Below are 26,728 nucleotides of genomic sequence, written 5' to 3'. Positions count from 1 at the left end.
AGTCAGTTCCCCCGTGAGGGAGAGACCCGTACCCCGGGGAGAGTCGGTTCCCCCGTGTGGGAGAGACCCGTACCCCGGGGAGAGTCGGTTCCCCCGTGAGGGAGAGACCCGTACCCCGAGGAGAGTCGGTTCCCCCGTGAGGGAGAGACCCGTACCCCGGGGAGAGTCGGTTCCCCCGTGAGGGAGAGACCCGTACCCCGGGGAGAGTCGGTTCCCCCGTGAGGGAGAGACCCGTACCCCGGGGAGAGTCGGTTCCCCCGTGGGGGAGAGACCCGTACCCCGGGCAGAGTCGGTTCCCCCGTGGGGGAGAGACCCGTACCCCGGGGAGAGTTGGTTCCCCCGTGGGGGAGAGACCCGTACCCCGGGGAGAGTCGGTGCCCCGTGGGGGAGACCCGTACCCCGGGGAGAGTCGGGATGGAAATAGGGGAGGCAGATGGATAAGAGAGAGAGAGAGCGAGGGTAATGGCGGAGGGGGGGGTGGGGGGAGAGCTGTGAGGGACGGGGAGAAGAGGGAGATGAGGGGTGAGAGGGATGAGGGAGATGAGGGGGAGAGCGGGCCGGGGTGATGAGGGGAGTGTGAGGGACGGGGAGACGGAGGGGGGGTGTGAGGGACGGGAAGATGAGGGGGTGAGAGGGACGAGGGAGATGGAGGGTGGTGTGAGGGACAGGGAGATGAGGGGGGTGTGAGGGACGAGAGAGATGGGGAGATGGAGGGGTGAGAGGGACGAGGGGTGAGAGGGACGGGGAGATGAGGGGGTGAGAGGGACGGGGAGATGAGGGGGTGAGAGGGACGGGGAGATGAGGGGGTGAGAGGGACGGGGAGATGAGGGGGTGAGAGAGATGAGGGGGTGAGAGGGACGAGGGACGGGGAGATGGAGGGGTGAGAGAGACGAGAGAGATGGGGAGATGGAGGGGTGAGAGGGACGAGGGGTGAGAGGGACGGGGAGATGAGGGGGTGAGAGGGACGAGGGATGAGAAAGACGAGGGGGTGAGAGGGACGAGGGGTGAGAGGGACGGGGAGATGGAGGAGTGAGAGGGATGAGGGATGGGGAGATGGAGGGGTGAGAGGGACGAGGGAGATGAGGGGGTGAGAGGGACGGGGAGATGAGGGGGTGAGAGGGACGAGGGACGGGGAGATGGAGGGGTGAGAGGGATGGGGAGATGGAGGGGTGAGAGGGACGAGGGAGTGAGAGGGAGATGGGCAGAGAGTCGAGGGTTGAAGAGATGGAGGGAGGGAGTTGGGGATGAGCTGGAGATAGAGATGCCATTGAGAGAAGGTTAGTTTGCCGGTTTAACCGTGTGACGGACATGTTGCGTTGTTTAACACCATTTTTATACTACATATTGATTGGTCAAATCAAATTGGGAATGGTGGCCTTGAGAAAGAGTTCATCGATCGACATGTTTTGGAACCACTCAGGGAGCAGGCTAGTTTAGATCTGGTAATGTGTGACGAGACTGGATTCTCGTCGTGAAGGATCCTCTAGGGAAGAGTGATCATAGCGTGGTAGAATTTTAAATTCAGTTTGAGGGTGAGAAAGTTGGGTCTCAAACCAGTGTGCTGAACCCGAAATAAAGGTAATTACAAAGGTATGAGGACAGAGTTGGCTAAAGTGGACTGGGAAAATAGATCCAAGGGTAAGACGGTCGATAAGCAGTGGCAGACATTTGAGGAGATATTTCATAATCTCAGCAAAAATATATTCCAGTGAGAAGGAAAGACTCCAAGAGAGGGATGAACCATCCGTGGCTAGCTAACGAAGTAAGGGATGGCTTCAAATTGAAAACAGAAGCGTACAACCTTGTGAAGACTTTTGGTAGACCAGAGGATTGGGAAATTTTTAGAAATCAGCTAAGAACGACTTAAAAAAAAAAACAGATGGAGAGAGCGAAGATCGATTTATGGGAGTAAACTAACAAAGAAATATAAAATCATCTACAGGTATATGACAAAGGAAAAGAGTGGTTAAAGTAAACATTGGTCCCTTAGAGGACGAGGCTGGGGAATTAATAATGGGGAGCAGGGAAATGGCAGAGGCTTCGAACAAATAGTTTGTATCGGTCTTCACGGTAGAAGGCACTGAAAGCATCGCAATAATAGATAATCAAGGGGCTCTTGGGAGGGGGAACTTCAAACAATCACTCGAGAAAAAGTACGAGGCAAACTAGGCAAACTCGACCAGCTCCGCTGGGCAGGGCCACATTGTCCGCATGTCCCCCCCTCCAGACACGGGACTCCCCAAAGCGAGCGCTCTACTCGGGAACTCCTTCACGGGCAAACGGGCCAAAGGTGGGGCAGAGGAAACGTTACAAGGGACACACCCTCAAAGCCCTCCCTGATATAAAGTGCAACATCCCCCACCGACACCTGGGAGTCCCTGGGCCCAAAGACCAGTCCCGCCCCCAAGTGGAGGGAGTGCATCCGGGAGGGGGGCGCTGAGCACCTCGAGTCTCGTCGCCGAGAGCGTGCAGAGACCAAGCGCGGGCAGCGGAAGGAGCGTGCGGCAAACCAGTCCCACCCTCCCCTTCCCTCAACGTCTGTCTGTCCCGCCCTGTGACAGGGACTGTGGTTCCCCGTATTGGGCTGTTCAGCCACCGAAGGCCTCCCTGTTAGAGTAGGAGCAAGCCTTCCTCGATTCCGAGGGACTGCCTGTGATGATGATGATTCGGCAAACTAATGGGACTAAAAGCAGATAACTCCCCTGGACCAGATGGCTTGCATCCTGGGGTCTTAAGAGAAGTAGCGGCAGGGATTGTGGGTGCATTGGTTGTAATTTACCAACATTCCCTGGATTCTGGAGAAGGTCCCAGCAGATTGGAAAACCGCAAATATAACGCCCCTGTTTAAAGAAGGAGGCAGACAAAAAGCAGGAAACGATCGACCCGTCAGCCCAACATCTGTGGTTGGGAAAATGTTGGGGTCCATTATTAAAGAAGCAGTAGCAGGACATTTGGAAAAGCAAAATTCAGTCGGGCACAGTCAGCATGGATTGATGAAGGGGAAGTCATGTTTGACAAATTTGCGGGAGTTCTTTGAGGATGTAACGAACAGGATGGATAAAGGGGGAACCAGTGGATGTGGTGTATTTGGATTTCCAGAAGTCCAGAAGGCATTTGACAAGGTGCCACATGAAAGGTTACTGCACAAGATAAAAGTTCCCGGGGTTGGGGGGTAATATATCAGCGTGGATAGAGGATTGGCTAACTAACAGAGAACAGAGAGTCGGGATAAATGGGTCACTTTCTGGTTGGCAAACCGTGATTGGTGGAGGTGCCGCAGGGATCAGTGCTGGGGCCTCAACTATTTACAATTTTATATTAATGACTTGAATTAAGGGACTGAGTGTAACGGAGCCAAGTTTGCTGACGATACAAAGATGGGAGGAAAAGCAATGTGTGAGGAGGACACAAAAAATCTGCAAAAGGACACAGACAGGCTCAGTGAGCGGGCAAAACATTTGGCAAATGATCGGATCAGCCACAATCGTATTAAATGGCGGAGCAGGCTCGAGGGGCCGAATGGCCGACTCCTGCTCCTATTTCTTATGTTTTTATGTTCTTATGGAGTATAATGTGGGGAAGTGTGAGGTTATCCACTTTGGTACGAAAAATAAAAAAGCTAATTATAATTTAATTGGAGAGAGATTACAAAGTGCGGCAGTACAGCGGGACCTGGGGGTTACTTGTACATGAAACACAAAAGGTTAGTATGCAGGTACAGCAAGTGATCAGGAAGGGCCAATGGTATCTTGGCCTTTATTGCAAAGGGGATGGAGTATAAAAGCAGGGAAGTCTTGCTCCAGTTATACAGGGTATTGGTGAGGCCACACCTGGAGTACTGCGTGCAGTTTTGCTCTCCGTATTTACGAAAGGATATACTTGCTTTGGAGGCAGTTCAGAGAAGGTTCACTCGGTTGATTCCGGGGATGAGGGGGTTGACTTATGAGGAAAGGTTGAGGAGGTTGGGCCTCTACTCATTGGAGTTCAGAAGAATGAGAGGTGATCTTATGGAAACGTATCAGATTATGAGGGGGGCTCGACAAGGTGGATGCAGAGAGGATGTTCCCACTGATGGGGGAGACTAGAACTAGGGGGCATGGTCTTAGAATAAGGGGCCGCCCATTTAAAACTGAGATGAGGAGGAATTTCTTCTCTCAGAGGGTTGTAAATCTGTGGAATTCTCTGCCCCAGAGAGCTGTGGAGGCTGGGACATTGAATATATTTAAGGTGGAGATAGACAGATTTTTGGGCGATAAGGGAGTGAAGGGTTATGGGGAACGGGCGGGGAAGTGGAGCTGGGTCCATGATCGGATCAGCCCATGGTGGTATTAAATGGTGGAGCAGGCTCGAGGGGCCGAATGGCCGGCTCCTGCTCCTGTTTCTGATGTTCGTGTCTGTCTGCAGCTCGGGGACGGGCGATGGGTCCCGGTTGTGTTTCTGATCACTCTCTCTCTCTCTCTCTCCCCCAATCTCCCCCCCCCCCTCCCCCCCCCCTCTCTCCCTCCCCCTCTCTCCCCCCCCCTCTCTCCCCCCCCTCTCTCCCCCCCACTCTCTCCCCCCCACTCTCTCCCCCCCCCTCTCTCCCCCCCCCTCTCTCCCCCCCCCTCTCTCCCCCCCCTCTCTCCCCCCCCCTCTCTCCCCCCCCCTCTCTCCCCCCCTCTCTCTCCCCACCTCTCTCCCCCCCCCCCTCCCCCCCCCCTCTCTCCCCCCCCCTCTCTCCCCCCCCTCTCTCCCCCCCCCTCTCTCCCCCCCCCTCTCTCCCCCCCCCTCTGTCCCCCCCCTCTGTCCCCCCCCTCTGTCCCCCCCCTCTGTCCCCCCCCTCTGTCCCCCCCCTCTGTCCCCCCCCTCTGTCCCCCCCCTCTTTCTCCCCCCCCTCTCTTCGCCCCCCCTCTCTCTCCCCCCCCTCTCTTCGCCCCCCCTCTCTCCCCTCCCCCTCCCTCTCCCCCCCCCTCTCTCCCCTCCCCCTCCCTCTCCCTCTCCCTCTCCCTCTCCCTCTCCCTCTCCCTCTCCCTCTCCCTCTCCCTCTCCCTCTCCCTCTCCCTCTCCCTCTCCCTCCCCCTCCCCCTCCCCCTCCCCCTCCCCCTCCCCCTCCCTCCCCCTCCCAGCTCTGCAGTTCTCCCCCCCCGCTAACTCCCCTCCCCCACCCCCACCGACCCCCAACCCCGCAGTGTACCAGATGCCTGGGGGGGTGGGGAGGGGCGAGCCTCTATCCAGCGAGTGACGCCATTGGTCAACCCTGCCGCCAAGCCCGCCCCTGCTTTTCGCAGCAGGCGTTCGAGGAACATCAGCTGCCCTCCCAGGGGCCCTCGCCCACTTGCTTTTGCGGCCTGCACGTCTGGGTTTCGAAGAGTGACGTTTGGCGACAAAACTTTCAGCCGTGGACAAGTCGGACAAATGACAGGCGGTGCACGACAGACTGGGTGAACTTCTACAAACCCAGTGCAACGTGGCCAAGTTCGCCAACGATACAAAGATGGGAGGAAAAGCAATGTGTGAGGAGGACACAAAAAATCTGCAAAAGGACACAGACAGGCTCAGTGAGTGGGTGAACATTTGTCAGATGGAGTATAATGTGGGAAAGTGTGAGGTACAGGCAACTTTGGCAGAAAAAAAATCAAAGAGCAAGTTATTATTTAAATGGAGAAAGATTACAAAGTGCGGCAGTACAGCGGGACCTGGGGGTTACTTGTACATGAAACACAAAAGGTTAGTCTGCAGGTACAGCAAGTGATCAGGAAGGGCCAATGGTATCTTGGCCTTTATTGCAAAGGGGATGGAGTATAAAAGCAGGGAAGTCTTGCTCCAGTTACACAGGGTATTGGTGAGGCCACACCTGGAGTACTGCGTGCAGTTTTGCTCTCCGTATTTACGAAAGGATATACTTTGCTTTGGAGGCAGTTCAGAGAAGGTTCACTCGGTTGATTCCGGGGATGAGGGGGTTGACTTATGAGGAAAGGTTGAGGAGGTTGGGCCTCTACTCATTGGAGTTCAGAAGAATGAGAGGTGATCTTATGGAAACGTATCAGATTATGAGGGGGGCTCGACAAGGTGGATGCAGAGAGGATGTTCCCACTGATGGGGGAGACTAGAACTAGGGGGCATGGTCTTAGAATAAGGGGCCGCCCATTTAAAACTGAGATGAGGAGGAATTTCTTCTCTCAGAGGGTTGTAAATCTGTGGAATTCTCTGCCCCAGAGAGCTGTGGAGGCTGGGACATTGAATATATTGAAGGTGGAGATAGACAGATTTTTGGGCGATAAGGGAGTGAAGGGTTATGGGGAGCGGGCGGGGAAGTGGAGCTGAGTCCATGATCGGATCAGCCCATGGTGGTATTAAATGGTGGAGCAGGCTCGAGGGGCCGAATGGCCCACTCCTGCTCCTGTTTCTGATGTTCTTGTGTAAGCTGTAGTCGGGTGATAGCCCTCCCGGGTAACTGGAACCCCCCCTTTGTTGCCATCTCTTTAATTCAGCAGGGTAAGGGTCACTCACTAACTGTACAGAGTCACTGTTTATTCAGGGTAAGGGTCACTCACTAACTGTACAGAGTCACTGTTTATTCAGGGTAAGGGTCACTCACTGTGTAACTGTACAGAGTCACTGTTTATTCAGGGTAAGGGTCACTCACTAACTGTACAGAGTCACTGTTTATTCAGGGTAAGGGTCACTCACTGTGTAACTGTACAGAGTCACTGTTTATTCAGGGTAAGGGTCACTCACTAACTGTACAGAGTCACTGTTTATTCAGGGTAAGGGTCACTCACTAACTGTACAGAGTCACTGTTTATTCAGGGTAAGGGTCACTCACTAACTGTACAGAGTCACTGTTTATTCAGGGTAAGGGTCACTCACTAACTGTACAGTGTCACTGTTTATTCAGGGTAAGGGTCACTCACTGTAACTGTACAGAGTCACTGTTTATTCAGGGTAAGGGTCACTCACTAACTGTACAGAGTCACTGTTTATTCAGGGTAAGGGTCACTCACTAACGGTACAGAGTCACTGTTTATTCAGGGTAAGGGTCACTCACTAACTGTACAGAGTCACTGTTTATTCAGGGTAAGGGTCACTCACTAACTGTACAGAGTCACTGTTTATTCAGGGTAAGGGTCACTCACTAACTGTACAGAGTCACTGTTTATTCAGGGTAAGGGTCACTCACTGTGTAACTGTACAGAGTCACTGTTTATTCAGGGTAAGGGTCACTCACTGTGTAACTGTACAGAGTCACTGTTTATTCAGGGTAAGGGTCACTCACTCACTGTACAGAGTCACTGTTTATTCAGGGCAAGGGTCACTCACTAACTGTACAGAGTCACTGTTTATTCAGGGTAAGGGTCACTCACTAACTGTACAGGGTCACTGTTTATTCAGGGTAAGGGTCACTCACTAACTGTACAGAGTCACTGTTTATTCAGGGTAAGGGTCACTCACTAACTGTACAGAGTCACTGTTTATTCAGGGTAAGGGTCACTCACTAACTGTACAGAGTCACTGTTTATTCAGGGTAAGGGTCACTCACTGTAACTGTACAGAGTCACTGTTTATTCAGGGTAGGGGTCACTCACTGTGTAACTGTACAGAGTCACTGTTTATTCAGGGTAAGGGTCACTCACTCACTGTACAGAGTCACTGTTTATTCAGGGTAAGGGTCACTCACTAACTGTACAGAGTCACTGTTTATTCAGGGTAAGGGTCACTCACTCACTGTACAGAGTCACTGTTTATTCAGGGTAAGGGTCACTCACTAACTGTACAGAGTCATTGTTTATTCAGGGTAAGGGTCACTCACTGTGTAACTGTACAGAGTCACTTTATTCAGGGTAAGGGTCACTCACTAACTGTACAGAGTCACTGTTTATTCAGGGTAAGGGTCACTCACTGTGTAACTGTACAGAGTCACTGTTTATTCAGGGTAAGGGTCACTCACTCACTGTACAGAGTCACTGTTTATTCAGGGTAAGGGTCACTCACTGTGTAACTGTACAGAGTCACTGTTTATTCAGGGTAAGGGTCACTCACTCACTGTACAGAGTCACTGTTTATTCAGGGTAAGGGTCACTCACTAACTGTACAGAGTCATTGTTTATTCAGGGTAAGGGTCACTCACTGTGTAACTGTACAGAGTCACTTTATTCAGGGTAAGGGTCACTCACTGTAACTGTACAGAGTCACTGTTTATTCAGGGTAAGGGTCACTCACTGTAACTGTACAGAGTCACTGTTTATTCAGGGTAAGGGTCACTCACTAACTGTACAGAGTCACTGTTTATTCAGGGTAAGGGTCACTCACTGTAACTGTACAGAGTCACTGTTTATTCAGGGTAAGGGTCACTCACTGTAACTGTACAGAGTCACTGTTTATTCAGGGTAAGGGTCACTCACTAACTGTACAGAGTCACTGTTTATTCAGGGTAAGGGTCACTCACTAACTGTACAGAGTCACTGTTTATTCAGGGTAAGGGTCACTCACTAACTGTACAGAGTCACTGTTTATTCAGGGTAAGGGTCACTCACTGTAACTGTACAGAGTCACTGTTTATTCAGGGTAAGGGTCACTCACTAACTGTACAGAGTCACTGTTTATTCAGGGTAAGGGTCACTCACTAACTGTACAGAGTCACTGTTTATTCAGGGTAAGGGTCACTCACTAACTGTACAGAGTCACTGTTTATTCAGGGTAAGGGTCACTCACTGTAACTGTACAGAGTCACTGTTTATTCAGGGTAAGGGTCACTCACTAACTGTACAGAGTCACTGTTTATTCAGGGTAAGGGTCACTCACTAACTGTACAGAGTCACTGTTTATTCAGGGTAAGGGTCACTCACTAACTGTACAGAGTCACTGTTTATTCAGGGTAAGGGTCACTCACTGTGTAACTGTACAGAGTCACTGTTTATTCAGGGTAAGGGTCACTCACTAACTGTACAGAGTCACTGTTTATTCAGGGTAAGGGTCACTCACTGTGTAACTGTACAGAGTCACTGCTCCCCTCCGACCTCACACCCCTCCAACCCCCACGCCCTCAATAAAAAGTGTCTTTAAAGGGGGGGATATGTTACCAGGGCGGCCGGGGCCAGGCCACACTGCGGCTGGAGTACCTGTAAACTCGATCGTTGGACCCGTACCCCGGGGAGAGTCGGTGCCCCGTGGGGGAGAGACCCGTACCCCGGGGAGAGTCGGTGTCCAGTGGGGGAGACCCGTACCCCGGGGAGAGTCGGTGCCCCGTGGGGGAGAGACCCGTACCCCGGGGAGAGTCGGTGTCCCGTGGGGGAGAGACCCGTACCCCGGGGAGAGTCGGTGTCCCGTGGGGGAGAGACCCGTACCCCGGGGAGAGTCGGTGCCCTGTGGGGGAGAGACCCGTACCCCGGGGAGAGTCGATGTCCCGTGGGGGAGAGACCCGTACCCCGGGGAGAGTCGGTGCCCCGTGGGGGAGAGACCCGTACCCCGGGGAGAGTCGGTGTCCCGTGGGGGAGAGACCCGTACCCCGGGGAGAGTCGCTGAAACGGGTTTGGGATGTGTGTGTATATAATTGAATTCTTTTTTTTAAAACTCGGGTTAAGTTCAGCTTGTTAAACCTCTCTCTACCTCTTCTGTTGATGTTATTTTAGCTGATTGGAACCTAGTTCTTTTGCTTTGAGAATAAAATAAATCGCCTGACCGATTTAAAAAAAATATATATATATGTATATGCCTGGCGTTTAATTTGAGGTGTTTCCCTACACCCCCCCCATGGAATTGCTCATCGGGGCAGCGATCTGTGCAGGAGCTGGAGTATTCTGCTGCCAAGGCACAGATGTGTGTGTGGGGAAGGGAGGGGGGCGGAGGGGTTGGGGATCCAGAAGCCCGCACCCTATTGAGGTCATGTGGCTCGGTGTCACGTCCTGAGGTCAGTTTTACAGGGTAGGTGTGCTTTATGCATGCGCGGAGGTCACTGAGAGATCAATTGCTCTTTGAGGTCACTGAGAGATCAATTGCTCTTTGAGGTCACTGAGAGATCAATTGCTGTTTGAGGTCACTGAGCGAGCAAGTGATCTTTGAGGGTCATTTGAAAGAAAGAAAGACTTGCATTTATGTAGCCCCTTGCATCACCACCGGACGTCTCAGAAAGCGCTTTACAGCCAATGAAGTACTTTTGGAGTGCCGTCACTGTAACGTGGGAAGGGCGGCCGCCAATTTGCGCACAGCAAGCTCCCACAAACAACGATGTGATAATGACCCAGATAATCTGTTTTTTTGCATGTTGATTGAGGGATAAATATTGGCCCCAGGACACGGGGGATAACTCCCCCGCTCTTCCTCGAAATAGGAACTTTTACGTCCATTGAGAGGGCAGACGGGGCCTCGGTTTAACCTCTCATCCGACAGTGCAGCACTCCCTCAGTACCGCCCCTCCGACAGTGCGGCACTCCCTCAGTACTGCCCCTCCGACAGTGCGGCGCTCCCTCAGTACTGCCCCTCCGACAGTGCGGCACTCCCTCAGTACTGCCCCTCCGACAGTGCGGCACTCCCTCAGTACTGCTCCTCCGACAGTGCGGCACTCCCTCAGTACTGCCCCTCCGACAGTGCGGCGCTCCCTCAGTACTGCCCCTCCGACAGTGCGGCACTCCCTCAGTACTGCCCCTCCGACAGTGCGGCACTCCCTCAGTACTGCCCCTCCGACAGTGCGGCGCTCCCTCAGTACTGCACCTCCGACAGTGCGGCACTCCCTCAGTACTGCCCCTCCGACAGTGCGGCACTCCCTCAGTACTGCCCCTCCGACAGTGCGGCGCTCCCTCAGTACTGCCCCTCCGACAGTGCGTGGCTCCCTCAGTACTGCCCCTCCGGAGGTTTTCCGTGCTCCAGCCCCTGGAGTGGGTACTTGAACCTACGACCTTCTGACTCTGAGACGAGGGTGCTGCCCATAGAACCACAGCTGATCCTATTTCTTATCTCCACAACCCCACGAGATGTCTGCACTCCTCTAATTCTGCCCCCCTGACCATCCCTGATTATAATCGCTCCACCATCGGTGGCCGTGCCTTCTGTTGCCTGGGCCCCAAGCTCTGGAACTCCCTCCCTAAACCTCTCCGCCTCTCTCCCTCTCTCTCCTCCTCCGAGACGCTCCTTAAAACCTCCCTCTTTGACCCAGCTTCTGGTCACCTGCGCTAATTTCCCCTCGGGTGGCTCGGTGAGAGATTGTTTTCTCTCAAAATGTTCCCGTGAGGTGCCTTGGCACAACTCACTACGGTAAAGGTGCTAGGAAAGTAGGAGGGATGGTGTGCTGGAGAGTGGGGAGAGATAAGTGGGAGACGGGGGAGGGGGGGGCGAGTGGGAGACGGGGGAGGGGGGCGAGTGGGAGACGGGGGAGGGGGGGCGAGAGGGAGACGGGGGAGGGGGGGCGAGAGGGAGACGGGGGAGGGGGGCGAGTGGGAGACGGGGGAGGGGGGGCGAGAGGGAGACGGGGGAGGGGGGGCGAGAGGGAGACGGGGAGGGGGGGGCGAGTGGGAGACGGGGGAGGGGGGGCGAGAGGGAGACGGGGGAGGGGGGCGAGTGGGAGACGGGGGAGGGGGGCGAGTGGGAGACGGGGGAGGGGGGACGAGAGGGAGACGGGGGAGGGGGGGGGCGAGCGGGAGACGGGGAGGGGGGGCGAGAGGGAGACGGGGAGGGGGGCGAGCGGGGGAGGGGAGCGAGCGGGAGATGGGGGAGGGGGACGCGAGCGTGAGACGGGGGAGGGGGACGAGCGGGGGAGGGGAGCGAGCGGGAGATGGGGGAGGGGGACGCGAGCGGGAGACGGGGGAGGGGGACGAGCGGGAGACGGGGGAGGGGGGGGCGAGCGGGAGACGGGGGAGGGGGGGACGAGAGGGAGACGGGGGAGGGGGGGACGAGAGGGAGACGGGGGAGGGGGGGACGAGAGGGAGACGGGGGAAGGGGACGCGAGCGGGAGACGGGGAGGGGAGCGAGCGGGAGACGGGGGAGGGGGGGGCGAGCGGGAGACGGGGGAGGGGAGCGAGCGGGGGAGGGGGCGAGCGCGAGACGGGGGAGGGGGACGAGTGGGAGACGGGGAGGGGGGGCGAGCGGGGGAGGGGGGGGCGAGCGGGAGACGGGGGAGGGGGGGGCGAGCGGGAGACGGGGGAGGGGGGGGTGAGCGGGAGACGGGGGAGGGGGGGGCGAGCGGGAGACGGGGGAGGGGGGGCGAGCGGGAGACGGGGGAGGGGGCGCGAGCGGGAGACGGGGGAGGGGGACGAGCAGGAGTGGGAGAAGGAGACGGGGAGAAGGTGGGAGAGGGAGACAGGAAGGAGGAGGGAGATATGGGGAGAGGGAGAGACACACACACACACACACACATGTCCCTGCTGTAACGTGGGTTGAACCTCCCTTGTCCGGAACTCCCTTGTCCGGAACTCCCTTGTCCGGAACTCCCTTGTCCGGAGCTCCCTTGTCCGGAACCATTCCTGGCCACCAGGTGGCGCGTGTACAGAACTCCGACATCAACAAATTGAGGTCCTTCCTCACTGCCGCGCCCCCCGGCAATGGCTGACTTGACCCCGTGATTCACCACCCCCTTTGGCACCCCCCCCAGGACCTCCCGGCCGCACTCCCAGCCCCCAGCCAGCCAGCCCCGATATCCCCTCGCTCAGTACCTGTACCATCCAATTTAACCTGACCACCTGTCGTCCGGAAAAATCCCTTATCCGGCACAGGCCGGGTCCCGAGGGTCCCGGACAAGGGAGGTCCGACCTGTGACAAGTTTCTGCATGTGTTGTACACAATGGGGTAAATTCCCGACGCAAGTTTGCTGCTGATACAAAGATGGGAGGAAAAGCAATGTGTGAGGAGGACACAAAAAAACCTGCAAAAAGGACACAGACAGGCTCAGTGAGTGGGCAACAATTTGTCAGATGGAGTATAATGTGGGAAAGTGTGAGGTCATGCACTTTGGGAGGACAAAAATCAAAGAGCAAGTTATTATTTAATTGGAGAAAGATTGCAAAGTGCCGCAGTACAGCGGGACCTGGGGGTTACTTGTGCATGAAACACAAAAGGTTAGTATGCAGGTACAGCAAGTGATCAGGAAGGGCCAATGGTATCTTGGCCTTTATTGCAAAGGGGATGGAGTATAAAAGCAGGGAAGTCTTGCTCCAGTTATACAGGGTATTGGTGAGGCCACACCTGGAGTACCGCGTGCAGTTATACAGGGTATTGGTGAGGCCACACCTGGAGTACCGCGTGCAGTTATACAGGGTATTGGTGAGGCCACACCTGGAGTACCGCGTGCAGTTATGCAGGGTATTGGTGAGGCCACACCTGGAGTACCGCGTGCAGTTGTACAGGGTATTGGTGAGGCCACACCTGGAGTACCGCGTGCAGTTGTACAGGGTATTGGTGAGGCCACACCCGGAGTACCGCGTGCAGTTGTACAGGGTATTGGTGAGGCCACACCTGGAGTACCGCGTGCAGTTGTACAGGGTATTGGTGAGGCCACACCTGGAGTACCGCGTGCAGTTGTACAGGGTATTGGTGAGGCCACACCTGGAGTACCGCGTGCAGTTGTACAGGGTATTGGTGAGGCCACACCTGGAGTACTGCGTGCAGTTATACAGGGTATTGGTGAGGCCACACCTGGAGTACCGCGTGCAGTTATACAAGGTGTTGGTGAGGCCACACCTGGAGTACCGCGTGCAGGTTTGCTCTCCGTATCTAAGGAGGGATATACTTGGCGACGAATGTCCGTTCCACCCGTAACAGAGGGTCTGTGGCTCTCGTATCGAACTGTTCAGCCACCAGAGAACTCCCTTTGGGAGTGGAAGCAAGTCCTCCTCGATTCCGAGGGACAGCTGAATTTGCATTGGAGGCAGCTCGGAGAAGGTTCACTCGGTTGATTCCGGGGATGAGGGGGTTGACTTATGAGGAAAGGTTGAGGAGGTTGGGCCTCTACTCATTGGAGTTCAGAAGAATGAGAGGTGATCTTATGGAAACGTATCAGATTATGAGGGGGCTCGACAAGGTGGATGCAGAGAGGATGTTCCCACTGATGGGGGAGACTAGAACTAGGGGGCATGGTCTTAGAATAAGGGGCCGCCCATTTAAAACTGAGATGAGGAGGAATTTCTTCTCTCAGAGGGTTGTAAATCTGTGGAATTCTCTGCCCCAGAGAGCTGTGGAGGCTGGGACATTGAATATATTTAAGGTGGAGATAGACAGATTTTTGGGCGATAAGGGAGTGAAGGGTTATGGGGAGCGGGCGGGGAAGTGGAGCTGGGTCCATGATCGGATCAGCCCATGGTGGTATTAAATGGCGGAGCAGGGCTCGAGGGGCCGAATGGTGCTGCTCCCTTGTTTCTGATGTAAACATGTCACGCTGCAGCGCCACCCCCTGGTGGAGGAGGGGGGGAGGTGCGGACGTGACATGTTTACGCCCACACACACGCACGCGCGAAAAGCCACCAAACGGTGGGAGAGGTTTGAAAAGCTGCTGCTTTGTTTAAAACATTTTAAACATGACAATATATTGGGGATTGTTTTTTTTGGGGGAGGTGGAGGCCTCCGGCCGCTGGGTGGCAGCAGCGAGCGCCTCTCCTCTCTCCCCTCCCTTCCCCCTTTGACTGACAGCCGCCTCCACCAATGGGAGAGAGGGAGCTGGGAGCTGGGGTCGGGCCCCGTCCAATGGCAGCCGGAGCAGGGCGGGCGCTGAACGGCGTCTGATTGACAGCCGCGGAGGCGGGCGGCCAGCTCCTTTGTGACGTCAGCGTGGAGGGCCAGCCAATGGGCGGCCCGCCATGCAAATCAGGCGGCCGGACCCAATGCGGAGGGCGGGGGCGGGAATGATTGACGGGGAGGCGGGCCCGGCCCAATCAGCGGGCGGCGGGGGCGGGCCCGGGCTGCCGCATTGTGACGTGTCGTGCCGTGCCGCCACGCGGGCGAGCTGGCCAATGGGCGGCCGCTATGCAAATCAGGCGGCCGGACCCAATGCGGAAGGCGGGGCGGGTGATTGACGGGGGGCGGGCCGGCCAATCAGCGGGCGGAGGAGGCGGGCGGGGGCGGGCCTGCTGCCCCATTGTGACGTGCCGTGCCGGGCCGCCACGCGGGCGAGCCGGCCAATGGGCGGCCCGCCATGCAAATCAGGCGGCCGGCCGGCGGGCCAATCAGCGCGGGCGGTCGAGGGGGGGGGCGGGAGGCCGGCCGCGGAGTGACAGGCGCCGCGGCCAATCAGCGCGGGGCGGCGGCGGCCCAGATGCGGGACAATGGCGGGCGGCGGCGGCGGTGGCGGCGGCTCCCGGAGCTGAGGCACAATCCCCTCCCCCCTCCCCCCCCTCCCCACCAGCGGGGACTGCGCCTTTAACTGTTAAAGGGACCGCGCGCCCTCTCCCTCGCTCCTGGTCGCTGCCCCTTTAAGGGTTAAAGGGACACCCCTATTCTTTTCTTGGCGCTGCGCCTTTAAGAGTTAAAGGGACCCCCCCCCTCCCCCCCCCGCGCGATCCTTCCTGGTGGGTGCCCCTTTAAGAGTTAAAGGGACCCCCCCCCCCGCGATCCTTCCTAGTGGGTGCCCCTTTAAGAGTTAAAGGGACTCCCCCCCCCGCGATCCTTCCTAGTGGGTGCCCCTTTAAGAGTTAAAGGGACCCCCCCCTTGCGCGCGCGCTCTCTCTCTCTCTCTGTGTCGGTGCCCCTTTAAGGGTTACTTCTTTTCTTGTCGCTGCCCCTTTAAGAGTTAAAGGGACCCCCCCCTTGCGCTCTCTCTCTCTCTCTCTCTCTCTCTGTGTCGGTGCCCCTTTAAGGGTTACTTCTTTTCTTGTCGCTGCACCTTTAAGAGTTAAAGGGAACCCCCCCCTTGCGCGCGCGCTCTCTCTCTCTCTCTCTCTCTCTCTCTCTCTCTCTCTCTGTGTCGGTGCCCCTTTAAGGGTTACTTCTTTTCTTGTCGCTGCCCCTTTAAGAGTTAAAGGGAACCCGCGCGCTTGCGCTCCTTTCAGAGTTAAGGAGACCCCCCCTCCCCTCCCGCGCCCTCTCGCTCCCTTGTCGGTGGGCCTTCAAGAGTTAAAGGGACCCGTGCTCTTGTGTCGCTGGGCCTTTTAAGAGTTAAAGGGACACTCGCTCTCCTCTGTTCTCCCCTCCCCCCCGCCCCAATTGAGATTTAAAGGGACCTTTTATTAAAATCGACAGGGACCCTTTCTCTCTTCTTGTCGGCGCCCCTTTTAGGTTTAAAGGGACACACCCCCCTCGTTGGCGGTGCCCCATTAATAGTTAAGCAACCCCCAGCTCTCGCTCCCTTGTCGGTACCCCTTTAAGATTTAAAGGACCCTGTGGGCGTGTTGTCAGGGAAGCGCCCTTCCCCCCCCTGCCCTGTTGCCGGTTGGCCCCCAAGGTTTTGCCCCCCGAAGTGCGGACGGCGGTCCTGGCGCCGGTTCCCCTTTAAGACTTAAAGGGGAACCCGCCGCCGATTTGCGAGTCGGCCCGCGCCTCGATGTGACTCCCCCTTCCTCCTCCTCCTCCTCCTCCTCCTCGTTCCCGCCGAGCGCAGCTTTGATCTCGCGCGGGGTAGGGTTGTGTGGGGGGGGTGTGTACATGTCCGCAGTCACGGGCCCCCCAGGGGAGGGGATGGTTCCCGGACCCCCGCAGGAGGGGGACGAGGGCGGCCAGCCGTCGCTGCTGGTCCCGGGCCTCCTGCTGCTCCCCGGGGCGTCCGGCGGCGAGCCGGGCCCGGTCAGCCCCACCAGCAAATATGTCAAGCTCAACGTGGGGGGCTGCCTTCACTACACCACCGTGCAGACCCTCTCCAAGCAAGACACGGCGCTCAAGGCCATGATCAGCGGCACCGCGGAGGTGCTGACCGACCATGAAGGTCTGCGTCCGCTCCCCGTGGTCAGCAAGGGGGGCAGTACCGAGGGAGTGCCGTACTGCGCTGTCGGAGGGGCAGTACTGAGGGAGTGACTGTCGGAGGGGCAGTACTGAGGGAGTGCCGCTCTGTCGGAGGGGCAGTACTGAGGGAGCCCCGCACTGTCGGAGGGGCAGTACTGAGCGAGCCCCACACTGTCGGAGGGGCAGTACTGAGGGAGTGCCGTACTGTCGGAGGGGCAGTACTGAGGGAGCGCCGCACTGTCAGAGGGGCAGTACTGAGGGAGTGCCGCACTGTCGGAGGGGCAGTACTGAGGGAGCACCGCACTGTCAGAGGGGCAGTACTGAGGGAGTGCCGCACTGTCGGAGGGGCAGTACTGAGGGAGCGCCGCACTGTCGGAGGGGCAGTACTGAGGGAGTGCCGCACTGTCGGAGGGGCAGTACTGAGCCGATGATGTCCTTTTGGAGCGTGGTCGCCGTTGTAACGTGGGAAACACAGCCGTTAATTAGTGCACAGCAAGATCCCACACACAGCGCTGTGATAATGACCCGGATAATCTGTTTTTTTCGTGATGTTGATTGAGGGATAAATATTGGCCCCAGGACACCGGGGAGAACTCCCCCCGCTCTTCCTCGGAATACTGGCCCCGGGATCTTTTACGTTCACCTGAGAGGGCAGACGGGGCCTCGGTTCAACGTCTCGTCCAAAAGACGACACCTCCGACAGTGCGGGGCTCCCTCAGTACTGCCCCTCCGACAGTGCGGGGCTCCCTCAGTACTGCCCCACCGACAGTGCGGCACTCCCTCAGTACTGCCCCTCCGACAGTGCGGGGCTCCCTCAGTACTGCCCCTCCGACAGTGCGGCACTCCCTCAGTACTGCCCCTCCGACAGTGCGGCACTCCCTCAGTACTGCCCCTCCGACAGTGCGGGGCTCCCTCAGTACTGCCCCTCCGACAGTGCGGCACTCCCTCGGTACTGCCCCTCCGACAGTGCGGCACTCCCTCAGTACTGCCCCTCCGACAGTGCGGGGCTCCCTCAGTACTGCCCCTCCGACAGTGCGGGGCTCCCTCAGTACTGCCCCTCCGACAGTGCGGGGCTCCCTCAGTACTGTCCCTCCGACAGTGCGGGGCTCCCTCAGTACTGCCCCTCCGACAGTACGGCACTCCCTCAGTACTGCCCCTCCGACAGTGCGGCTCTCCCTCAGTACTGCCCCTCCGACAGTGCGGCGCTCCCTCAGTACTGTCCCTCCGACAGTGCGGCACTCCCTCAGTACTGCCCCTCCGACAGTGCGGCGCTCCCTCAGTACTGCCCCTCCGACAGTACGGCACTCCCTCAGTATTGCCCCTCCGACAGTGCGGGGCTCCCTCAGTACTGCCCCTCCGACAGTGCGGCGCTCCCTCAGTACTGCCCCTCCGACAGTGCAGAGGAGATTGACCAGAATGGTTCTCCGTGGGGGAGACCCGTACCCCGGGGAGAGTCGGTGCCCCGTGGGGAGAGACCCGTACCCTGGGGAGAGTCGGTGCCCCGTGGGGGAGAGAGACCCGTACCCCGGGGAGAGTCGGTGCCCCGTGGGGGAGAGACCCGTACCCCGGGGAGAGTCGGTGCCCCGTGGGGGAGACCCGTACCCCGGGGAGAGTCAGTGCCCCGTGGGGGAGACCCGTACCCCGGGGAGAGTCGGTGCCCTTTGGGGGAGAGAGACCCGTACCCCAGGGAGAGTCGGTGCCCCGTGGGGGGAGAGACCCGTACCCCGGGGAGAGTCAGTGCCCCATGGGGGAGACCCGTACGCCGGGGAGAGTCTGCCCCGTGGGGGGGAGACCCGTACCCCGGGGAGAGTCAGTGCCCCGTGGGGGAGACCCGTACCCCGGGGAGAGTCAGTGCCCCATGGGGGAGACCCGTACGCCGGGGAGAGTCTGCCCCGTGGGGGCGAGACCCGTACCCCGGGGAGAGTCAGTGCCCCGTGGGGGAGAGACCCGTACCCCGGGGAGAGTCGGTGCCCCGTGGGGAGAGACCCGTACCCCGGGGAGAGTCGGTGCCCCGTGGGGGGGAGAGACCCGTAACCTGGGGAGAGTCAGTGTCCCGTGGGGGAGAGAGACCCGTACCCCGGGGAGAGTCAGTGCCCCGTGGGGGAGAGACCAGTACCCCGGGAAGAGTCGGTGCCCCGTGGGGGAGAGACCCGTACCCCGGGAAGAGTCAGTGCCCCGTGGGGGAGAGAGACCCGTACCCCCGGGGAGAGTCGGTGCCCCGTGGGGAGAGAGACCCGTACCCCGGGGAGAGTCGGTGCCCCGTGGGGGGGAGAGACCCGTACCCCGGGGAGAGTCGGTGCCCCGTGGGGGAGAGAGACCCGTACCCCGGGGAGAGTCGGTGCCCCGTGGGGGGAGAGACCCGTACCCCGGGGAGAGTCGGTGCCCCGTGGGGGGAGAGACCCGTACCCCGGGGAGAGTCGGTGTCCCGTGGGGGAGAGACCCGTACCCCGGGGAGAGTGGGTGCCCTGTGGGGGAGAGAGACCCGTACCCCGGGGAGAGTCAGTGTCCCGTGGGGGAGAGACCCGTACCCCGGGGAGAGTCGGTGTCCCGTGGGGGAGAGACCCGTACCCCGGGGAGAGTCAGTGCCCCGTGGGGGAGAGACCCGTACCCCGGGGAGAGTCAGTGCCCCGTGGGGGAGAGACCCGTGCCCCGGGGAGAGTCAGTGCCCCGTGGGACAAGCAGTATGGAGAAACGATGAGTCAGTTAACTCAATCCCTTCTCTCCCTCTCTCACTCTCTCTCCACAGGTTGGATTCTGGTCGACCGGTCTGGCAAACACTTTGGAACACTGCTCAACTATCTGCGCGATGACTCGGTCCCTCTCCCCGAGTCGGTGCGTGAGACTGAGGAGCTATTACTGGAGGCGAAATACTACCTGGTTCAGGGGCTGGTTGAGGACTGTCAGCTCGCCCTGAAGGTAAGCTCACAACGAACGAAAGACTTAACATAAGACCATCAGAAACAGGAGCAGGAGCCGGCCATTCGGCCCCTCGAGCCCTGCTCCACCATTTAATACGACCATGGGCTGATCCGATCATGGACTCAGCTCCACTTCCCCGCCCGCTCCCCATAACCCTTCACTCCCTTATCGCCCAAAAATCTGTCTATCTCCACCTTAAATATACTCAATGTCCCAGCCTCCACAGCTCTCTGGGGCAGAGAATTCCACAGATTTACAACCCTCTGAGAGAAGAAATTCCTCCTCATCTCAGTTTTAAATGGGCGGCCCCTTATTCTAAGACCATGCCCCCTAGTTCTAGTCTCCCCCATCAGTGGGAACATCCTCTCTGCATCCACCTTGTCAAGCCCCCTCATAATCTGATACGTTTCCATAAGATCACCTCTCATTCTTCTGAACTCCAATGAGTAGAGGCCCAACCTGCTCTCTCTCTTTGGCAGTCCCTCGGAGTCGAGGAAGACTTGCCTCCACTCTTAACATGAGTCCTTCGGTGGCTGAACAGTCCCAATACGGGGAACCCACAGTCCCCTGTCACAGGTGGGACAGACAGACGTTGAGGGAAGGGGAGGGTGGGACTGGTTTGCCGCACGCTCCTTCCGCTGCCTGCGCTTGGTCTCTGCACGCTCTCGGCGACGAGACTCGAGGTGCTCAGTGCCCCCTCCCGGATGCACTCCCTCCACTTGGGGCGGACTGGTCTTTGGGCCCAGGGACTCCCAGGTGTCAGTGGGGATGTTGCACTTTATATCAGGGAGGGCTTTGAGGGTGGTCCCTTGTAACGTTTCCTCTGCCCCACCTTTGGCCCGTTTGCCCGTGAAGGAGTTCCGAGTAGAGCGCTTGCTTTGGGGAGTCCCGTGTCTGGGGGGGGGACATGCGGACAATGTGGCCCTGCCCAGCGGAGCTGGTCGAGTGTGGTCAGTGCTTCGATGCTGGGGATGTTGGGCCTGGTCGAGGACGCTAACGTTGGTGCGTCTGTCCTCCCGGGGGATTTGCAGGATCTCGCGGAGACAGCGTTGGTGGTATTTCTCCAGCGACTTGAGGTGTCTACTGTACATGGTCCGTGTCTCTGAGCCACACAGGAGGGCGGGTATCACTACAGCCCTGTAGACCATGAGCTGGGGGTGAGATACCTACTGTACATGGTCCGTGTCTCTGAGCCACACAGGAGGGCGGGTATCACTACAGCCCTGTAGACCATGAGCTGGGGGTGAGATACCTACTGTACATGGTCCATGTCTCTGAGCCACACAGGAGGGTGGGTATCACTACAGCCCTGTAGACCATGAGCTGGGGGTGAGATACCTACTGTACATGGTCCGTGTCTCTGAGCCACACAGGAGGGCGGGTATCACTACAGCCCTGTAGACCATGAGCTGGGGGTGAGATACCTACTGTACACGGTCCATGTCTCTGAGCCACACAGGAGGGTGGGTATCACTACAGCCCTGTAGACCATGAGCTGGGGGTGAGATACCTACTGTACATGGTCCGTGTCTCTGAGCCACACAGGAGGGCGGGTATCACTACAGCCCTGTAGACCATGAGCTGGGGGTGAGATACCTACTGTACACGGTCCGTGTCTCTGAGCCACACAGGAGGGTGGGTATCACTACAGCCCTGTAGACCATGAGCTGGGGGTGAGATACCTACTGTACACGGTCCGTGTCTCTGAGCCATACAGGAGGGCGGGTATCACTACAGCCCTGTAGACCATGAGCTGGGGGTGAGGTACCTACTGTACATGGTCCGTGTCTCTGAGCCATACAGGAGGGTGGGTATCACTACAGCCCTGTAGACCATGAGCTCGCTGGTGGATCTGAGGGGCCTGGTCTTCAAACACTCTCTTCCTCAGGCGACCGAGGGATGCACTGGGGCACTGGAGGCGGTGTTGGACTGTGCAACGCCTGTCTGTAGTGCGTTACACCACCCCAGGACGTCTCAAAGCGTTTCACAGCCAATGAGATACTCGTTCTGAAGGTTAATTTCTGTTGTAATGTGGGAAACGCCAATTGTCGCACAGCAAGCTCCCACAAACAGCGATCTGATAATGACCCGGATAATCTGTTTTAGTTGAGGGATAAATATTGGCCTCAGGACACGGGGGAGATCTCCTCCTGCTCTTCCTAGGAATACTGGCCGTGGGATCTCTGACGTCCTCCTGAGAGAGCAGACAGGGACCAGGTTTAACATCTCATGTGTAAAACCGCCCCTCCGACACTGCGGCACTCCCACAGTACTGCCCCTCTGACACTGCGGCACTCCCACAGTACTGCCCCTCCGACAGTGCGGCACTCCCACAGTACTGCCCCTCCGACAATGCGGCGCTCCCTCAGTACTGCCCCTCCGACAGTGCGGCACTCCCTCAGTACTGCCCCTCCGACAGTGCGGCGCTCCCTCAGTACTGCCCCTCCGACAGTGCAGCACTCCCACAGTACTGCCCCTCCGACAGTGCGGGGCTCCCTCAGTACTGCCCCTCCGACAGTGCGGGGCTCCCTCAGGACCGCCCCTCCGACAGCGCAGTACGGCGCTCCCTCAGTACTGCCCCTCCGACAGTGCAGCACTCCCTCAGTACTGCCCCTCCGACAGTGCGCCGCTCCCTAAGTACTGCCCCTCCGACAGTGCGGTGCTCCCTCAGTACTGCCCCTCCGACAGTGCGGGGCTCCCTCAGTACTGCCCCTCCGACAGCGCAGTACGGCACTCCCTCAGTACTGCCCCTCCGACAGCGCAGTACGGCCCTCCCTCAGTACTGCCCCTCCAACAGTGCAGCACTCCCCCAGTACTGCCCCTCCGACAGTGCGCCGCTCCCTCAGTACTGCCCCTCCGACAGCGCTACTCACTGAGCAACGACTGATAGGCCACAGTGGGTTATGACGGAGATTCGTAAGCTGAGGGTGGGGTGTATCGGAGTTTGCTGACACCGTGGAATAATTCGCTTTCCTGTTAATTCTCAGCGTAAAAACGAGTCCTTTGAAATCGAGTGTCGGATTCCGATGATCACATCGCTCAAGGAAGAGCAGAAAATTATCACATCCTCAACCAAGGTCAGTCAATGCATCACTCCCCGGGGTATGGGTCTCCCCCCCCCCCCCCCGGGGGAACCGACTCTCCCCCGGGTACGGATCTCCCCCACGGGGGAACCGACTCTCCCCGGGGTACTGATCTCCCCCCCACGGGGGAACCGACTCTCCCCCGGGTACTGATCTCCCCCACGGGGGAACCGACTCTCCCCCGGGTACAGATCTCCCCCACGGGGGAACCGACTCTCCCCGGGGACGGATCTCCCCCACGGGGGAACCGACTCTCCCCCGGGGTACTGATCTCCCCCACGGGGGAACCGACTCTCCCCCGGGTACGGATCTCCCCCACGGGGGAACCGACTCTCCCCGGGGTACGGGTCTCCCCCCAAAATGTCTTTGAATCTCGCACCCTGACGGAAACCAATTCCTTTTTCTCCTCACAGCCTGTCGTGAAATTGCTGCATAACCGAAGCAACAACAAATACTCTTACACAAGGTAACGTTGGGGGGGGGGGGGCTGGGTGGTCCGATCGTTCCCCTCCCCCTCTCTGCCCCCCTCCCCCTCTCCGCCCCCCCCCCCCCTATCCCCACCTCAGGCTTGTCTGTGGTTAAAGGGACAGCGTGTGACCGGCAGCGGCACTCCCTCAGTACTGCCCCTCCGACAGTGCGGGGCTCCCTCAGTACCGCCCCTCCGACAGTGCGGCACTCCCTCAGTACTGCCCCTCCGACAGTGCGGGGCTCCCTCAGTACTGCCCCTCCGACAGTGCGGGGCTCCCTCGTACCGCCCCTCCGACAGTGCAGCACTCCCTCAGTACTGCCCCTCCGACAGTGCGGCGCTCCCTCAGTACTGCCCCTCCGACAGTGCGGCACTCCCTCAGTACTGCCCCTCCGACAGTGCGGTACTCCCTCAGTACTGCCCCTCCGACAGTGCGGCACTCCCTCAGTACTGCCCCTCTGACAGTGCGGCACTCCCTCAGTACTGCCCCTCCGACAGTGCGGCACTCCCTCAGTACTGCCCCTCCGACAGTGCGGCGCTCCCTCAGTACTGCCCCTCCGACAGTGCGGGGCTCCCTCAGTACTGCCCCTCCGACAGTGCGGGGCTCCCTCAGTACCGCCCCTCCGACAGTGCGGCACTCACTCAGTACTGCCCCTCCGAAAGTGCGGCGCTCCCTCAGTACTGCCCCTCCGACAGTGCGGCGCTCCCTCAGTACTGCCCCTCCGACAGTGCGCGGCTCCCTCAGTACTGCCCCTCCGACAGTGCGGCACTCCCTCAGTACTGCCCCTCCGACAGTGCAGCACTCCCTCAGTACTGCCACTCCGACAGTGCGGCACTCCCTCAGTACTGCCCCTCCGACAGTGCGGCACTCCCTCAGTACTGCCCCTCCGACAGTGCGGGGCTCCCTCAGTACTGACCCTCCGACAGCGCAGCACTCCCTCAGTACTGCCCCTCCGACAGTGCGGCACTCCCTCAGTACTGCCCCTCCGACAGTGCGGCGCTCCCTCAGTACTGCCCCTCCGACAGTGCGGCGCTCCCTCAGTACTGCCCCTCCGACAGTGCGGCACTCCCTCAGTACTGCCCCTCCGACAGTGCGGCACTCCCTCAGTACTGCCCCTCCGACAGTGCGGGGCTCCCTCAGTACTGACCCTCCGACAGTGCGGCACTCCCTCAGTACTGCCCCTCCAACAGTGCGGGGCTCCCTCAGTACTGCCCCTCCGACAGTGCGGCGCTCCCTCAGTACCGCCCCTCCGACAGTGCGGCACTCCCTCAGTACTGCCCCTCCGACAGTGCGGGGCTCCCTCAGTACTGCCCCTCCGACAGTGCGGGGCTCCCTCAGTACTGCCTCCCGGGAGATGCTGTGTGTGTGTAAAGGGACTGAGGTCGAGGGAGGGAGGTGCCCGGGTTTAAAGGGACAGTGCGCGCGATAAACGGACAGTGTCTGTGGGGTCAGCCCGCTCCCTCGCTCACTCGCTCCCTCGCTCCTCGCAGTAACTCCGATGACAACCTGCTGAAGAATATCGAACTGTTTGACAAGCTGGTCCTGAGGTTTAACGGACGAGTGCTGTTCACCAAGGACGTGCTGGGTGATGAAATCTGTTGTTGGTCTTTCTATGGCCACGCACGCAAGATCGCCGAAGTGTGCTGCACGTCAATTGTGTACGCCACCGAGAAAAAACAGACCAAGGTAAGCAGTACCCAGGGTCCCGAGAGTCGAGCGTGTGTGTGTGACCCTCTCTGTCTCCGTCCCTCTCACTCCCTCTCTCCCTGTCCCTCTGTGTCCCTCTCACTCCCTCTCTCCCTGTCCCTCTGTGTCCCTCTCACTCCCTCTCTCCCTGTCCCTCTGTGTCCCTCTCACTCCCTCTCTCCCTGTCCCTCTGTGTCCCTCTCACTCCCTCTCTCCCTGTCCCTCTGTGTCCCTCTCACTCCCTCTCTCCCTGTCCCTCTGTGTCCCTCTCTCTCTCTCTCTCTGTGTCCCTCTCACTCCCTCTCTCCCTGTCCCTCTGTGTCCCTCTCACTCTATCTCTCTGTCTCTCTGTGTCCCTCTCACTCCCTCTCTCCCTGTCCCTCTGTGTCCCTCTCACTCCCTCTCTCCCTGTCCCTCTGTGTCCCTCTCACTCCCTCTCTCCCTGTCCCTCTGTGTCCCTCTCACTCCCTCTCTCCCTGTCCCTCTGTGTCCCTCTCACTCTATCTCTATGTCTCTCTGTCCCTCTGTGTCCCTCTCACTCTCTCTCTCTGTGTCCCTCTCACTCCCTCTCTCCCTGTCCCTCTGTGTCCCTCTCACTCTATCTCTATGTCTCTCTCTGTCCCTCTGTGTCCCTCTCTCTCTCTCTCTCTGTGTCCCTCTCACTCCCTCTCTCCCTGTCCCTCTGTGTCCCTCTCTCTCTCTCTCTCTCTGTCCCTCTCACTCCCTCTCTCCCTGTCCCTCTGTGTCCCTCTCACTCTCTCTCTCTGTGTCCCTCTCTCTGTCTCCGTCCCTCTCACGCCCTCTCTCCCTGTCCCTCTGTGTCCCTCTCACTCTCTCTCTCTCTCTCTCTGTCCCTCTCACTCTTTCGCTCTCTGTCCCTCTCTCTGTCTCCGTCCCTCTCACTCGCTCTCTCTCTGTCCCTCTCTCTCTCTGTCCCTCTCACTCTCTCTCTCCCTGTCCCTCTGTGTCCCTCTCACTCCCTCTCTCCCTGTCCCTCTGTGTCCCTCTCACTCCCTCTCTCCCTGTCCCTCTGTGTCCCTCTCATTCTCTCTCTCCCTGTCCCTCTGTGTCCCTCTCTCTCTCTCTCTCTGTGTCCCTCTCACTCTCTCTCTCCCTGTCCCTCTGTGTCCCTCTCACTCCCTCTCTCCCTGTCCCTCTGTGTCCCTCTCACTCCCTCTCTCCCTGTCCCTCTGTGTCCCTCTCACTCCCTCTCTCCCTGTCCCTCTGTCCCTCTCACTCCCTCTCTCCCTGTCCCTCTGTGTCCCTCTCACTCCCTCTCTCCCTGTCCCTCTGTCCCTCTCACTCCCTCTCTCTCTGTCCCTTTCTCTGTCTCCGTCCCTCTCACTCCCTCTCTCCCTGTCCCTCTGTGTCCCTCTCTCTCTCTCTCTCTCTGTGTCCCTCTCACTCCCTCTCTCCTGTCCCTCTGTGTCCCTCTCTCTCTCTCTCTCTCTGTCCCTCTCACTCCCTCTCTCCCTGTCCCTCTGTGTCCCTCTCACTCTCTCTCTCTCTCTCTCTCTGTCCCTCTCACTCTCTCGCTCTCTGTCCCTCTCTCTGTCTCCGTCCCTCTCACTCCCTCTCTCCCTGTCCCTCTGTGTCCCTCTCACTCCCTCTCTCTCTGTCCCTCTGTGTCCCTCTCACTCTCTCTCTCTCTCTCCTGTCCCTCTCACTCTCTCGCTCTCTGTCCCTCTCTCTGTCTCCGTCCCTCTCACTCCCTCTCTCCCTGTCCCTCTGTGTCCCTCTCAC

At 58.7% G+C, this 26,728-nt stretch overlaps 2 protein-coding genes across 2 annotated transcripts in view; both read left to right on the top strand.

The window, feature by feature from the left end:
• Positions 1 to 14,972, top strand: part of LOC139251224 (serine/threonine-protein kinase NLK2-like) — a 38,115-nt gene extending 23,143 nt beyond the window's left edge. Inside the window, exon 9 of the mRNA XM_070873187.1 lies at positions 14,727 to 14,972. Coding sequence (XP_070729288.1) covers positions 14,727 to 14,972 — 246 coding nt within the window. The remainder of the gene's footprint in view (positions 1 to 14,726) is intronic.
• A 250-nt stretch (positions 14,973 to 15,222) lies between these two features.
• Positions 15,223 to 26,728, top strand: part of LOC139251223 (BTB/POZ domain-containing adapter for CUL3-mediated RhoA degradation protein 1-like) — a 28,771-nt gene continuing 17,265 nt past the window's right edge. Inside the window, exons 1-5 of the mRNA XM_070873186.1 lie at positions 15,223 to 16,813; positions 19,577 to 19,746; positions 22,737 to 22,826; positions 23,246 to 23,298; positions 24,790 to 25,021. Coding sequence (XP_070729287.1) covers positions 16,537 to 16,813; positions 19,577 to 19,746; positions 22,737 to 22,826; positions 23,246 to 23,298; positions 24,790 to 25,021 — 822 coding nt within the window. The 5' untranslated portion in view covers positions 15,223 to 16,536. The remainder of the gene's footprint in view (positions 16,814 to 19,576; positions 19,747 to 22,736; positions 22,827 to 23,245; positions 23,299 to 24,789; positions 25,022 to 26,728) is intronic.

The sequence above is a fragment of the Pristiophorus japonicus genome, unplaced genomic scaffold (assembly GCF_044704955.1).
Source record: "Pristiophorus japonicus isolate sPriJap1 unplaced genomic scaffold, sPriJap1.hap1 HAP1_SCAFFOLD_424, whole genome shotgun sequence".
Lineage (NCBI taxonomy): Eukaryota > Metazoa > Chordata > Chondrichthyes > Pristiophoridae > Pristiophorus > Pristiophorus japonicus.
The sequence above is the reverse complement of the archived record's forward strand: the minus strand, read 5'-3'. Positions and strand labels throughout refer to the sequence as shown.